The sequence below is a fragment of the Heloderma suspectum genome, chromosome 7 (genome assembly GCF_057233095.1).
Source record: "Heloderma suspectum isolate Gila_16-S chromosome 7, 16-S_ref, whole genome shotgun sequence".
Lineage (NCBI taxonomy): Eukaryota > Metazoa > Chordata > Lepidosauria > Squamata > Helodermatidae > Heloderma > Heloderma suspectum.
The window spans coordinates 5823280-5838935 of record NC_139464.1 but is presented as its reverse complement, the minus strand read 5'-3'; the positions used below and the strand labels follow the sequence as shown (position 1 = coordinate 5838935).

Genomic DNA, 15656 nt, shown 5'->3' with positions numbered 1-15656 from the left:
TAGCGCTCAGGCGCACTTGTGCAAATGTGGACTGGTTAATGCGCATTTGCGCTAATGCACACTTGCAGAAATCCTCCCCAAAGTGAAAAACCAGTCTGCAAGTCCGCATGACTCAGAAAAAGCCAGTCCACTGCAGAATCCACAGGTCAGATTTTGAGTTATTTTCATCCTACATGCTTGTGGATTTGTTTTGTGCACATATCTGAATGCCCTTTTGGTTTTATAACTGTTTAATTTATACCTTAATCCCAAAGGCAGTACATAAATGATTTAATGAATATGAATAAATAAAGACCCAGAAATAATAAATGCCACATCAGCAGGTAAAACCAATTAAAACCTATAAAGCCAAGGAGAACAAACGCGCATTTGACGGGTGCTCACGTAGTTATTTTTTCAGTACCAGGGAAGACTCCCTGAGGACAGAATTCAACAAATAGGGTGCCACCACTGAGAAGGCCCTTTCTCTGGTCACCACCTGCCTTACTTCAGGGGCACCCCAGAAGACAACCGGCAACAACTTTTGATTTGCATATCCATCTGATATCAAATTATCCTCTTTATGATGCCCAAAGATAAAAGGGTATCATAAAGTGTGTGCCCTGAATTTCAATATTTGGAACCTTATTTTGATAGCTTACACCTAGAGATGTGAAGGCCTGGGAAAATTCAGGAAAACAACAGTGTTTTTCCTTTTTTGTTCAAGGACCATTTTTGTTTTTTTCCAAAAATGTGGAAAAATTGAACAGCTTTGGATTATGAAATATTTTCTTTTAGAATTTAAGACAAGGTGTTCATATATTGTTACCAAGCCTTTACTGCCCCCCCATGATTTCTAAAAATAATGTAATAAGACTTTTATAGAAAGACTAGAGATGCAAAATGTCTGGAAATAACAAAGCCATGGGGAAAAAATGTTTTAAACTGTCTATGTAAGATTCTCAGCATAATTATTTCTTCCATTTCTTATTAAAATTATTGATCCAAGGTATCTTTTACTGATAGACTTTTTGGGATGCTCCAAACCATGCTCAGTTTCCCAACATGTGAATAGAGTCACCCAATCATAATATGGAAGAAAACGTACATTCTTGACAGTTTGGGTTTTGCTCTACAGAATCCCGTGTTTCTGGACTTGTCTTCCTCTGCCTCCAGTTCTTCCTGCTTTTTCTGGCTTCTAGGATGATCCAGATGTTTAAGGGACTACTTGCTGAAGTTATCTCTGGTCTACATAAACTAAGAATCTGAAATATGTTATGTATAACTTGGTTTGCTCATAAAATTAATCATGGTTGGTATACTCAATTTTAAAAATATAGTGTATTCAGAGAATACTTACGAATTTACTGAGTTCACTTTTTAAAGTCTTCAAATATAATGATAATTTTGTGAGCAAACCATGTTATACATAATATAACTTCAGGACCAAAAAGGCTGCTTTACGTTCCTCAGGTAGCCTTCCTCAACCTGGTGCCCTACAGATGTTTTGGACTACAAGGCCAGCATTCCTGACCATTGGCCATCCTGGCTGAGGCTGATAGGAGCTGAAGTCCAAAATATCTGGAGGGCAACAGGTTGAGGAAGGCTGTTCTAAAGCAACCAAGTGTCTTTAGAACTGTAAAGAGAGCTTAAAATAAGTATTGCTTATTTTTCCATTTTCCCAAAAATGTCCGTTTTTTTCTGGGGGGAAAAACAGGAGAAAAACCTGCTTTTTTCCCCCCATGGCTTCAGAATTTCTGGTAATTTTACATCTCTACTTACACTACTACGGTGGAGTGCTCAGACTAGGACAGAGGTGGCCCAGGTTCAATTCCCCACTCAGCCCACGAGGGAGGATGTGCGTGCCATCCTTAGCTCTTTCGAGGAATGGTCAGATATAATACACTGTACTCAATAAGCTGTTTTGGTTCATATCTTGGCTTAAAAAAAAAAACACCTCTCCCCCACAGCAAGGTTTAACAGCGTTCCAATAATTTTTCCTACACGTACATCCTTTTTCCCTTCCCTTCATTCTTCTAGACCAGGTGGGCAACGTAGGGGGGTGTCTGGGGTCTATTTATGACACACACACACACCGGGCCTCCCTTGCAGGTCACACTTGCCTGAGCTAGGCTGTCCATTTTTGCTGAAATCTGGGGACGAACCACTACAGATCCTTTAAAAGGACAAATGTAGCTTGAAAACAAGCGACATTTGCTGCCACATGGCCACCGAATTTTGGCAGCATGGGGGCTGCCACAAAGGGGGGGGTGGATGCTGCCCACCCCTTCCTTCTTTCCTCCCAAATATGCTGCCATATTTTGTGTTGCATTTTATCTTTCCTCAGTCACAAACGTGAGGAGAGGCGGAATTTAAATTTAAGTAGAACTGACAAGACATAGATCCAATGTTTTCAGCATACTTCTGCCAATATTGTATCATCTCCTCACAAAATGGGTCATGCACCCACCCAACAACCGCATGAGGCCCTCCAGTGGCTTTAACTCACCCCGGCCAAAGTCAGGAGATGGCTTAGACATATTGGCATGATGAGGCGCCTCTTGGCCCGGGTGACGGCCACGTACAGCAAGTTCCATTCATCAACAGGGACTGTGTCTAGAAGGAGATTGGAACAAAGGCAAGCAGGCAGGCAGGAGACACAGGATCAGAAACTGGATGATGTTCAGTTGCACATTCCTCAGGCCTGCTGGCAAGTTATTTCCCCCCAGGACTGTTTCTGGGAGGGGAAGGAGAGGGACAGCAAGGGCCTCAGGCTCGCTCATTCCTGGGTCCTGCCTCCTCGTCACAAGGACAAACAAGTGACCCAAGGGTGGATCCCAAGTTTCTTTAGACAATGACTCGGGGCAGTACTAGATACCACTGAACCCCTCCCTGGTAATCAGGATAGCAGCTAGCTACAAACAAGGGTGGACGGGCTTTCCGGCATGTGTTATGTGCCACTGTAGATGGACCAGCCTTGAATATCAGCCTCTTGCACTGCAGTTAGGGATGGACAGATTACTTACCGTCCATCCCGTTGTCCTTTCCACCCAGGGGGGAGGCGATCCGTTCCTCCCCCCAGTATCCTCACCAGCCGGCTCTGCTCTGCAGCAACTCTGTGGAGCTGCTGACTAGCTCCGTATGGCTGGCGATACAGCTGCCACTGCCATGCTGTATCGCTGGCTGAGGGCTCACTTCAGATGCAAAGGAAGGAAGCTGGTGCCCTGTCAGGGGGCACCTGAAGGGGAGGCCAACTGGAGGGGAGGAGGGAGGAACGGGGGCAGGTTTGCTCAGATCGACTTGCTCCAACGCTGCAATGCTGCTGAAGTCAGGGCAGCAAACTTCCCAGGGTCCGGGGAATGCGCAACTCCCAGAACCCACTGCAGGCCACCCTGCCCCTCCCAAAATTGCCACCAGCAAATTTGGCAGCAGCAAAAAGCTGCTTTAAGCAAGGCCTGTGGCAGCGCGGCTTGTTCTCATGTAAAATCACGCTCCCGGAAAGCTTGAATTTGCACCCTGTTTTAAAGTCAAACAGTGGCTGTCTTCCCACTGTTGCGTCTCCAAAATTCAGTGGCAATGCAGCGGTGGCAGCTGCATGGGGTGTGGTGGAGGCCACAGAAAAGGTCAGCGGGGCGCCATGCACCCCATGGGCCACAGGTTGCTCACCCCTGTCGTAAGTCAATACAAACTCCATTAACAGGTGAAAAGTGGGAGCAGAGAGCCTGCCTTACCTGTACGGAAGTTAGGCAGTATCCCAAAACTACGCCGTGCAACAGGGACATACAAAAAGTCAGCCGCTACTTCGACGGTGTCAAATTCCAGCCCTTTGGCCTTATGAACGGTGCCCAGGACATAATCTTAAAGCACACAAAGCAAAACAAGATCCATTTACCATTATGCCTTCCCATGTGGGATCCCACGACTCAAAAACATATATTTACAGTATTTATACACCACTTCACATCTATAATGATTCTGGAGCAGTAATAATATAGCAGTGAACAAGATAAAAGGAATAAAACACCATGTTAAACACCACATAAAACGTTTTTAAAACGCCATATTAAAAGTGTTTTAAAGTGTTTTTTTTTTTAAAAAGAATACCAGTAAAAACTGGCTGGTCAATCTTGCTGAAATAAAATGTATTCAGCAGCTGCAGAAACCAGCACAATGTTAGTGCCTGCCTGACCTCCAGAGGCAGGGAGTTCCACAGAAAGGGAACCACCACACTGAAGGCTCTTCTCCAGGTGGACTCCAACTGGGCCATGGGTCCACGTGGAACCACCAGGAGCATCCCATCTGATGACCTCAGTGACTGGACAGATTGATCAGGGAAAAGGCGTTCTCTCAGGTATCACGGAATCAGCCCAGTGGGGCGGGCCAGACAATTACCGTCACCCCCATGTTGGAGGTGGAGAGAGAGGTCTCGTTGACAGACATAGCAGAATGGGGGAGCGGGGGAACCCTGAGCTGGGAGAATGGATTGTACCACTTCAGACCGCGGGAGGAGGGGGTCATCTGTTCCAATACTCCCTACGTAAATCCCCAGAAAACTAACATGGATAGGAAAGCATTTGTTGGGGGGGGGGGGTGTCCCCGGCCTTGAAGGTGTTTTTGTTTTGTTTTTTCATACAGTAACTTTCAAAGGTTCCATTCCCTACCTGTAGCTTCAAGTGGCACAGTCTACTTCACCACCTCGGGGCTCTACCACCTCGTTCTGCTGCATGGGTGGACTAAGCAGGGGGCTTCCCTACAGTCCACCAGAGAGTTTGTGCCCCATGCTTGCACTTCTGGCACACAGCTCATGCTCAGAGCTCCCCAGGCCCCTCCAGCCCCCAGTGCTACACTGGCCCTCCAAATAAGCAAGGGAAGATGAGACATGAGTGAACGGATCCAAGCTGATCTCTTATGGAGCAGGCATCTGTAAACAAAATTCAGGTTTCTTGAGGGTGTGGAAGAATCGCAATGGTTGTTGATAACCGTGCGAGTGAATCCCTGGTTCCATAATGGGCACTGGACAAAGTAAGGCAGCTTTTCCCACCCTGATGCCCTCCAGAGGTTTTGGACTTCAACTCCCATCAGCCCCTGACAGCATGGCCAATGGTCACAAATGCTGGGGGTTGTGGTCCAAAACAGGTTGGGGAAGAAAGAGGTTGAAATCTACATAAAACCAATTCATCCTTTATGAGGCCAAGATCTTACTGTCTTGCTGTCTGACTATCTCTTATTTCAGCTCATTTCACCCATCAATTTATGCCCTGAACATGTAAACCCCTTTCAGCCCGAGGGGCAAATTTCATTCTGGAGGAGCTTTCAGGGGCCGTGTTCTAATGGTGGGTGGGCCTGAAGGCAAACAAGGGTGGGGGGAGGCGAAGCCAAAAGGGGTTGGGTGAAAATACCAGCAATACAGTTTGGCTTAAAATTCTTCCTGCCAGTAGCTCAGCCTGAGAGGCATTTCGGCCTTTTAGAATGGGGAAGAAATCGTGGGAAAGCCAAGAAACTGGCTGGGGAAGTGGGAATCACCTGGTGACAAGGGGAAGGGGCGTGGCCACCGGGGAGTCCCAGAGGGCCGGATCTGGTCCCCAGGCCTGGGGTTCAATATCCCTGCTCTAGCAAAATTCTGGTGGTCCTTTACCTGCAGCTTCTAGAGCATGGACATGACACTGCGATATCCGTTCTATCAGCACAGGAATGTGGTCTCGGTACTTCTCCACAATGGCGATCTTCATCTCCAGCTGTTTATCTTCCGCCCTCACCGCATAGTCCTTGATGCCTGCAAAGCCCTTCCTGACCCACCACTTGATGAAGGGGTCCCTCACCTCGAGTTTCACTGAGAACACACACAAAGCAGGACAAAGCAAGGGCAGAGCTAAGCATTACGAAGGACACAGGGCTGCCGCTGAAAATGGCAGCCCCACTGTGAGTTTCCCTCTTCCTCCCAGCAGCCTTTGGAAATCAAAGCAGGAAGAGGCTACTGGCAAGCAGGCAGGCCAACCGACAGTTCCTCCTTGGGTCAGCTGATCATCTCTGCCACTGAGTTCTTTTGCCTGAGCTAGGCTGTCCATTAATGCGACATCATCCCTTGCACCTTCCACAATCTGTCCTCTGTCTGATCATTCTGCATGGTGCTCTGACTGGAGTGCTCTGCCTTGAATCTGATTCTGATTTGAGTCCAGGGTACTTGAAGGACCACCTACACCTGTATGGAGCAGTCTGTGCTTTAAGATCACCTTTGGAGGCCCTACTCCCTGGCCCTCCACTAAGATCAGTTAGGCTGGAGTGCAGCAGAGACAGGGCCTTCTCAGTCATGGCCCTGACCCTATGGAATCCCCACCCCCCACCCATGCAGTTCATTCCATCTGTGACAGCTTTTAAGAGTGCTGAAAAACATACTTGTCCTCTCTGGCATTTGGTTGTATGGTATTTGCTGCTGCTAAGATATTCGAAAATGCATTTTTGTTTTAATAGGTTTAATTTTAAAATATTTTAAATTTAAGGAGCTTGTATCATTTGCTGATACTGAATTGAACTCCTTTTATATTGCAAGTCACCTTGAGAAGACCACCGTCTTGAAGGGCAGCTTAGATGCCCGGCAGCCCCCGAACTCAGAGGTTGATGGGCATCCCATGCAGAAGGGGAGGCGCGGTCCTCCCGCTCGGCATTTCTGCTAGACAGGGTTATTTGCCCATCTAGTTGGGGCTCTGCGGAGCAGGAGGGAAGGAGGCTGGGGAGGCCAGAGGACTCTTCGTAAGCTGGCCTCCCCAGTCCCCTCCTCGCTCACAGAACCGCCCCCTTTCCCTCCTCTCTGAGGTCGCTTTTGCTGTCTCCAACCTCGGATCCAAGAATCTGAAAAATCCTATGGCTCCCCAGATGCTGTCTACGGGCCATAGGATGGCTCCCTAAATCAATCAAATTAATAAACGGGGCATGATCCTGCAAACTGTCTCATCTTGCCTGCATTACCCTTGGACTCTGGATCAGCTTACGCAAATCCACTCACAAGCCAGGATTGTTGACCCAATTCCTGACACAATGAGAAGGACTGGTTTGAATCCCATGACACAAGAAGGGTCTGCAGGAAAATGCTGCAGTGTGGATTGCTCTTGTTTAGTGTTCCAGCCAGCCAGCCATGCCCTCTTCTACAATACTCCATTCTGTTACCATCTCCCCCAATTTTCCATCCCCCACCCCAACACTCTACCTTCTGTGGCCCCTGAGACCTTCTTGTGGCCTTCTGTCTGCACTGTGGCCACTGTGGCTCCTGTGGCCTTCTGTCTACACTGTGCTGTTTTGGAGGGGGCTTGGCCCCCTCACAGTTTATTTTCAAAAGATGCTTTGTACTTTTGTGTCCCATCCCCCCGCAAGCATGCTGATACCTCCCTCTCATGTGTCAGCGGCCCTGTTTTGCCTCCAATCCTGCTGGCACTCACACGCCGAGTTCGCTATTAGCAGTGACTGCTCCATCGCTCTGAAGTTCTACAGTCACTTTGGATGAACCCAAACGTGTCGCGGCTGTGCCTTCCCGTGATTAGGCAGACACAGACAGGCAGCGTTTTGCTGCAAACACAGCTCCCCAGAGCGCACCCACCGGGATACTCACATTCGGGATGAAGGAGCTTCCAAATATCGTGAATCTTCTCGAGGCCAAAGGCTTTAAGCCCCTAACAAAAAAAGAAGGGTATGAGACATTTCTGCTTCTCAAGTTTCTGCCTCAGAATTCGGCGTCACTGATTGACTGATCTTGTGCTAGTCACACTGCCGTGCTTCTGTGCCCTCCGAACAGTATACATGCAATATCATTCATATGTAGGTGCAGTTGACCGGCCTTGGAATACTGATGATGCTCTTGACAAAGGTGCTTTCAAGGGAAGAGAGCCTCACGAGAGCCAACTTCCTAAAGGCAGGGGCTGTTCGGCAGTGGAACAGACGGACATGGGAGGTGGTGGGCTCTCCTTCGCTGGACGGCCAGATGTCAGGGATGCTGCAGTTACATCCTACATTGAGCAGGGGGTTGGGTTAGAACTGAAGTCTCCAACAGGCTCGAGGATGCCTTTCTGGGCAGGCACCAGTCTCCTCCTGAGTCTCATGTTATTTCTTTAAAAAATTTTAAATGAAAACTGGGAGGCTGGTCTGCTGCACAGCGACGTGCTGCCCTCCAGCGCCACCTGGGTTCGGGTTCAAAAGAGCGGCTTTGTGTTTTGGAGCTCAGCCCCCACCTCTGTCTTGCACGAGTCTCTTGGGCCAGCTCCTCTTCTTTCCGTTTTGCCAGTTCACCTTCTCGGAAATGAGTGTTTTGTGACCGGCCACACCCACCACAGTGGCCATTTTATGAACAAACAAGTTCCCCACCCAGTCATAGGCAACTATTTTGTGAGAGTGCCCACGACACTCACTCAAAATTCCAAATGTGCCCACTGACCCCAAAAGGTTGGGGACCCTCGTTCTAAGAGTTCTATTGTGCTCCCTCCCCGCAACTCAAGTCTTCCCTTCCCTGGGCTAAACATACCCCGTTTTTCAACCATTCCTCAAAGTTAAGTTCTCCAGATTGCTGCATGTCTTCGTTGCCCTCCATGGGAGAGCAATCCTATAGTCCCTGGGTGAATGTCCCTGGGACCACCGGATGGCTCTGATTCCCCACTCTGAAGTTGGAAAAAGCTCTCCAACCTCAAAAGGGAGAGTTGGAAATCTGACCCCCGATCCTGCCCCTGAACAGCCAGCATGGAGAGAACCATCTATCTATCTGAGTTTGGAAATTCAACCTCAGAGAGGGGGAAAAGGGGGCATTCTGGTGGGCAGGGAGGAGACTGGAGAAGCAAGGATAGGATTCATCCTGGGCCTCTTCCAGCCTCCTTCCCTCCCTCTCTGAAGCACCCTCTTTAGATGGGCTGAAAAGCCCGTCTAGCCAAAAACACAAAGATCGGAGGACGGGGAGGCAAAGATCGCCTTCGCTGCTCCTCCCACCCTGCCGGCTTCCACCCAGCAGAGCATGGGAACCTCGGAAGCCTCTGAGTTCGGACGCTTCCAAGCAGCGAGGGCGCAATCCAATTACCCCCTTATTTCAGTTTGCCATGTACTTCACAGCACACATGCCCCGTGGAGCTGCATGTTGCACTCACCCCAAGGAAGTGTATTTTAGCTGGTGGTTCTCGACCAGTGACATTCACAGCGTCCTCAAAGACAGTGTGGTTGTTCCGGGATAAGCGGGCCACCTTCCCTGTCACATCAGTTCCGCTGATATCACCTGCCAAAAGCAGCTGTCTGAGTTAGCCAGACTGAGGCAAGCGCAAGCAAGCCTCAAGCACACAAAGCAGCATGACTGGCTTAGAAGGCCCTCACCCTCCTGGCTGCTTCCCACCAGGATCTTCTTCCGGACCTTCTTGCAGACATCCAGAATGGTAGCGCCGACGTAAGCTATTTCGGGGCCAAACCGGAAACTCTGCCAAAGTGAAAGCAAGCAAGGAGAGAAAAATGAGGAAAGGACACTTGAGAAGCTCGAACAACATTCACAAAGCCAGACAGCGAAGCAGAGAGAGCCGACCCTTCCGGGACCCCATACGTTGCCCCTTTCTGGCTTCAACAGGCCCCAAACCCAGCTCATAGCCATGAGCGCTGGCTCAGCAACGCTCCAATTGCACCACACGACAGCCCACCGGGACTTAATTCAGTCACAGGGGCTGTTGTGTCATGCCGGGTGTCCTTTTCACATGGTGCCCATGGACGCCCCAGCTTCCTGTGGGCCGCCATGTAGTGAAAACCCAGCGTCGTAGGTTGTCTGAAGGGGCAGACAACCCTCAGAAAACCCTAAAACAAGCTATGGGTCATTTGAGGGTTGTCTATCCCCTCAAACAACCCATGAAGCTGGGTTTGCATAACACAGCAAGCTACGAGCCTGCCGCCCCCACTGGCATATTCAAAATGGCGGAGGGCACATTCCACTAAGCCCTGCGGGGAAATTAACCCACGGTGGCTTAGCATTACATGCACACAGCCTCATTCTCTTGCCTTGCAGGCTTCCCCACATCCCAGCCTGTCAGCTGGGGTGGGGGATGCCCACTGCTGCAGTGCCAGGCATCTCGAACACCCGGTTTCTCTCCGTCGCCTCCTCCGCTCCGCTTTCAGGCACACCGCAGAGCCCTGAAGAAATCCTCCCTGGCCTACCAGTCTAGGCCCATTTCCTGGTTCCTCCCCAGCTGACCCTGACTTCCTGTTTCCTCCCCAGCACACTTGCAACTGCCACATCTTGCAAGGCTAAGGAAAGTGTCTCTGTATTGGAAAAACCGTGCTCCTAAGCACTTGACAGAAAGGTACCAGAGCAAAAGGCTCAGTGGCCCCCAGACTGGTTGGAGGAGATCTCTGCTGTGCCCGGACAGGCTGGACCCCTGACAGGAGCTGCGGCATCCATGTGTGGCTCCCCCGTCGGGTGAACCACGGAACTGCCTTCTCAATGAAGAACCTTCTGGACTGACTCCGTCCACCCAGGCTGGCCATTGGCTCAGGAAGAAGTAGAAAGAGCTTCCTGTTCCAGTTGAGCCTTGCTTGAGCGAACAACAGAGTCTTCCTGAATCTTTGGTTATTCTTTGTCCCTGACTTCCAGCTTGCCCATTGGTCCTGACTCCTGCCTTGTCCCCTGCTCCTGGTTTCTGGCTCATCTCAGATGACCGTCCACGGCCCAGCCCTGACAACCCTACCCCACAATTTATTTATTTAAAATATTTCTTAGCCACCTTTTGGGACAGGAGCCCTCCCAAGGCGGCGTACGACAATAAAACACGTAGTAAAAACCAATAAGAACACAATAAAAACAGTTAGAACACAATAAAAACAGCAATAAGAACGGCGAAAACAGCAAAGTGGAAGATCTCATCTGGCGTGAAGTGAAAGTCTGCCCAGTCTTACCTGTGTGAGGTAGAAGATATGGGAGTGCATCACTTCAGACATAGCGTTGACGGCACCCCGAAAGGTGTAAATCTGCTGGTGAGGGTCTCCTACCAGGATCACACCACAGTCTTGGGATAGGACAATGTCCATAATCGCTACAGAAACAGAAAGGAGATATTAGTGGGGTAAAGAGATACTCCTCGTTGTACAGAATCCTATGCTAAAATATTCTGACCGGGTGTGAGACGCACATTACAGAGTCCACTATATTTTTGTGGGGTTCGTTGTTAATTTGGGGGTGGGGGAAGTTTACCCCAGGGGGGAAAACAAAACAAAAAACCCACAATGCCTCTCACTCTTTTGGCCGAGAGGAGCACTCCTGATGTTGTGACGCCCTCCGCCCTCTCCCCGATAATTGCCAAAACAGGGTGCCCTTTTCGGCGGGGGAGCAAAAGTTCCTTGCAAAGCTTCACACCGCCCTTTGCAGCACAAACTCACCAGGGGTGCAGTCTTGGGCCTCATCGAGAAAGATAGCATCATAGTTGGAAAGAAAAGGCCTCTGAAGCTGCCAGAGCTTCAAATAGCCTAGAAAGGAGGACATGTGATTGTAAAATAATAATAATAATAATAATAATAATAATAATAATAATAATAATAATTCAGTGTGCAATGTAATACCACCCCAAGTTTTTAAGCCAAAGGGCTTCTCTACACTAAATCAATCCACAGCTCAACATCATTTCAGAAGGCGAGATCCATCCCAAATTTATATTAGGCTGGGGCATGCTGGGAGCTGTAGGCCTTTTTTTCTGTCCAAACATGCATAGGATTGCGCCCCAAGGCAGTCACAGGGTGGGGAAGGCTGCAGCGGAGGCTGGTGGCTCCGATGTCAGTGGGGTGATGGATCCACTCCGGGTTTCAATCCGAACCAGTCAGAGCTCTGAAGGAGCTGTCCAGCATTCAAGCAGCTCCTCTTGTGGAGCAGCACGCAACCTCTTGCCCACGCTGACCGATACATTCCTACAATTCCCTCACAATGCACAAAGACGACAGGAACTCCACTCCCAGATTGCCGATTTGTATCAGCGGTGTGCTCCCTTTCACCCAACCTAGCAAGCGGTCTTAAAGCAACACTTAAAGCATCTGGAAACAGATGCTGCATAACGTGTGTCCTCTGTTTACACCAATACGGATATTTGCGCCCCATTAACTGTGAAAAATGAGCTGTGGTGAGCATTTTGCACCAGAAGCTTGCACGTGGAAAGGAGCTACGGACGGGGAAGCCCGCACATGCGGAAGGGCTTCCTTGTAGCAATCTTCTCCAAACTGGGGCCCTCCAGATGTGTCGGACTGCGACCCCCCCCAGCCAGCACAGCCACTGGTGGGAGCTGCAGTCTGGCACATCTGGAGGCACCAGGCAGGAAATGGCTGTCAGGGTTGGATCGGAGCCCATGGAGTCCCAAAGCAGTTCTGATTCTGAGGAAGAGACAGAAACTGTGGGAGAGGAACCCGCATGATGTTCAGAGGCACCACCGGAGGGACAGCCCCTCCCTGCTCACATTCCTGAGAGTGACAGTGACCCTGGCAGGGAGAGGGAGGGACAACTGGAGCTTCTGGACGCGAGGCACCAGCGCATGGACCAGCAAGAGGTTGCGGGCGCCCAGAGGAGGCGCTCAGCCCACTTGGCGCGACGACAACAGCTGCACCCCGATGCCCCACAGGAAAGGGATGGACTCTCTCCTCCTAGCCCTTAAGTTCAGAGGCTTCCCGCCCTTTCCCTCCAAACAGAGACCAACTGACTCCCTAAGGCTAGAATCCCCTGGTAGGCAGCTCTCTTAGGTTTCCCTCTTAGGTCCAGGCAATTAGCATCTGTAAGCATCATTAGGTTGAATGGAAATAAAGCCTTGGAAAAGAGCCCTTTTGTCTGCGTGTTGATTCTGGCTACTTGAGGATTTCAGAAGGCAGCAAGGGAGCTCCTGACAACGGCTGCTCTGTGCTTGGCTGCGGTCCTTTCTTCCAGGCATGCAAGGCCCCAGACGAGATGCTTCCGGCACACCGCTTTTGCCCGCAGGACCTGGCTGCGAGCGTGCGGACACTGCTCAATGCCCCCTCAGGGTCGGGGGTGCAGCCTGCCCCCTGGGCCCCCTCCCTGCTGCAACCCCACCTACCATCATGGGTCATCTTATACGCCCGCTCGCCAGTTGGGTTCAGCATTTTCATATTCGCCCATATGAGCTTCGCTTCTCCAACAATGATCTAGAAAACGCAAGAGCGTAAGATGGCGGCTTGGCCGGCCAGGGAAAGAGGCCTCCCACCCCGCCCGCTGCTCTCGACAGCAGCCCGTCGGGCAGCAGAGGCGGGCGGCTCCGATGTCCACGGAGTGACGAGCTCCGAGTTTCTGTCGGAGCCAGCCAGGACTCTGAAGGAGTTTCGCACACCCTGGAAAGCACCTTGAGAGTTCTGACTGACACCTGGAGTGGATCCACCGCCTCACTGACATCGGAACCACCTGCCTCCGCTGCAGTCAGCTGTCCCCAGAAACCCCCATTGGGCCACGAAGGCAGCCTCCGGCAAAGGCACTTGCCTGGCCACCCAGCCAAGGGCTGCTATTCTTTGGTCCGGCGAGTAAGAACTCCCCGAGACTAGGACAGGGGTAGCCAACTTGGTGCCCTCCAGATGTTTGGGACTACAAGCCCCATAGACCTTCACCACAGTAATTCACAGACTATCGACACCTGGGTGAACTCCGTGCAGCACAGCGCTGCCGCCAGCGGATGCCCTTTAGCCAACAGGGGCTGAACCTCTTCTGACCCCGAGGGCCGCCTCCCATTCTGGAGAAGCTCCCGGGGGCTGCGTTCCAGTGGCGGGCAGGTCCAAAGGCAGGCCTCATCTTTATTTATTTTTTAAAGCCATCTAAGCTAGTGACCTTTGCTACAACATGCTTGCTGAGGGATGCTGGGAGTTGGAGTCCAACACATCTGGAGAGCACCAGGTTGGGAAAGGCTGCACTAGTGCCTGCTATATTTGCCTCCAAACCAGAAGTGGGCAACCTTTTTGAAGTGGGGAATTCAGAGGAAAATAGTTCGGGCGGGGATGCAACAGGCAGGCGGAGTCAAAGCGAAAAGTAGGTGGGGATGCCCTCCTTCCTCTCTCTCTCTCTGTCACCCTTTCTCTCTCTCTCCACTACCCAGTCTCTCTTTCACACAGACAACTCCCCCTTTCTCTCTCCCCCTCCCCCTTCCCTCCCTCCCCCTCCCCCTTTCTCTCCCCTTCCCTCCCTCTCCCTTTCTCTCTCCCTCCCTCTCCTTTTCTCTCTCCCTTCCCCCTCTCCCCCTTTCTCTCCCTCTCCCCCTTTCTCTCCCTCTCCCCCTCTCCCCCTTTCTCTCCCTCCCCCCCTTTCTCTCCCTCCCTCTCCTTTTCTCTCTCCCTTCCCCCTCTCCCCCTTTCTCTCCCTCCCTCTCCCTTCCCCCCTCTCCCCTTTCTCTCCCTCCCTCTCCCTTCCCCCCTCTCCCCTTTCTCTTCCTCCCTCTCCCTTCCCCCCTCTCCCCTTTTCTCTCCCTCCCTCTCCCTTCCCCGCTCTCCCCTTTCTCTCCCTCCTTCTCCCCCTTTCTCTCTTCCTCCCTCTCCCCCACCCCTTTCTCTCTCCCTCTCTCTCTCCCTCTCCTCTCCCCTCTCTATCCCCCTTTCTCTCTCGATCCCTCCCTATCCCCCTTTCTCTCCCCCCCTTTTCACTCTCACACACACCATCTTTAGGGAAGGTCCTTCTCTGGGTCCCGATGCCATCAGAGGCATGTTTGGTAGGGACCCGAGAGAGGGCTTCCTTGATGGTCGTTCCCAGGCTCTGGAACACCCTGCCAAGGGCGTCTGGCCCTCTCTCTGCTGTCCTTCCACTGGCAGGCAAAGATGTTCTTATTCAAGGAGGCCTTTGGCATATAAGTGTGTTGCTGAAGGGGGTTCAACTGGGATAGGTGCTGTTTGTTTCTTTCATTCTGGAGATTTTAATTGTGCTTTTAATATATTTGATTTTATGATTGTTTTAATTAATCTTTGTTTTAATCTTGGTCTTATTATTGTTAGCCGCCTTGAACACCATTCTTTGCTGGAAAGGCAGGCTACGCTACAAACCGAATAAACAAACGAGCAAGCCAGCATGCACCCCATTCATCCATTCTTTCTCCTGCGTCCCCCGCAAGCCACCCGCCTGTCCTCGATACCCCCCTACCCAATCCTACGCCATCCATGGGTTTCCTGACTCTGCAAACGAAGACTCACCCTCTTCTCATCAGCCTGAACAAGAACTCTCTCCCCTCTGTTGTTCTTGCACCAGATGGGCGCGTGCTCCAAAGCGATGGTGTCGTCCGCAGAGGCGAAAAACGCCGTGAGGGTCTGAGCCACCATCTTGGCTCGGATGAACGGAGACTGCCCCTCACGGCAGTGGAGGACAGAACTGACACAGTAGGAGGTCAGCGAACCAGTGTTGAGTTTTTTTATGTAGCTGAAGAAGATTGAAAGGGGTGGGGTGGGAGGGACAGTAGCAGACTTTAAAACCAGAGAGCTTCGGCTATTGGGCAGTACAGAAATGTAATAAATAAATTAAAAACCATGGAGTTCAAATGGGTCCTGTGAGCCCGACCTAATTCCTTTCTTGGTGGAAAGGAAAGTGTGGTGTAGTGGCGAGAGTGTTGGGCTGGGAGTCGGGAGATCCGGGTTCTAGTCCCCACTCGGCCACGTAAGCTCACTGGGTGACTTTGGGCCAGTCACAGACTCTCAGCCCAACCCACCTCACTGGGTTGTTGTTG

The 15656-nt window shown here is 51.0% G+C and overlaps 1 protein-coding gene across 1 annotated transcript in view; it reads right to left on the bottom strand.

Moving 5' to 3' along the window:
- FBH1 (F-box DNA helicase 1) overlaps positions 1–15656 on the bottom strand; it is a 48044-nt gene that overhangs the window by 5201 nt on the left and 27187 nt on the right. The window contains exons 11-20 of the mRNA XM_084811865.1: positions 15130–15352; positions 13026–13113; positions 11356–11442; positions 10876–11012; positions 9316–9415; positions 9096–9220; positions 7580–7640; positions 5615–5809; positions 3711–3836; positions 2489–2595 (exon numbers count right to left, since the gene is read on the bottom strand). Coding sequence (XP_084667991.1) covers positions 2489–2595; positions 3711–3836; positions 5615–5809; positions 7580–7640; positions 9096–9220; positions 9316–9415; positions 10876–11012; positions 11356–11442; positions 13026–13113; positions 15130–15352 — 1249 coding nt within the window. The remainder of the gene's footprint in view (positions 1–2488; positions 2596–3710; positions 3837–5614; positions 5810–7579; positions 7641–9095; positions 9221–9315; positions 9416–10875; positions 11013–11355; positions 11443–13025; positions 13114–15129; positions 15353–15656) is intronic.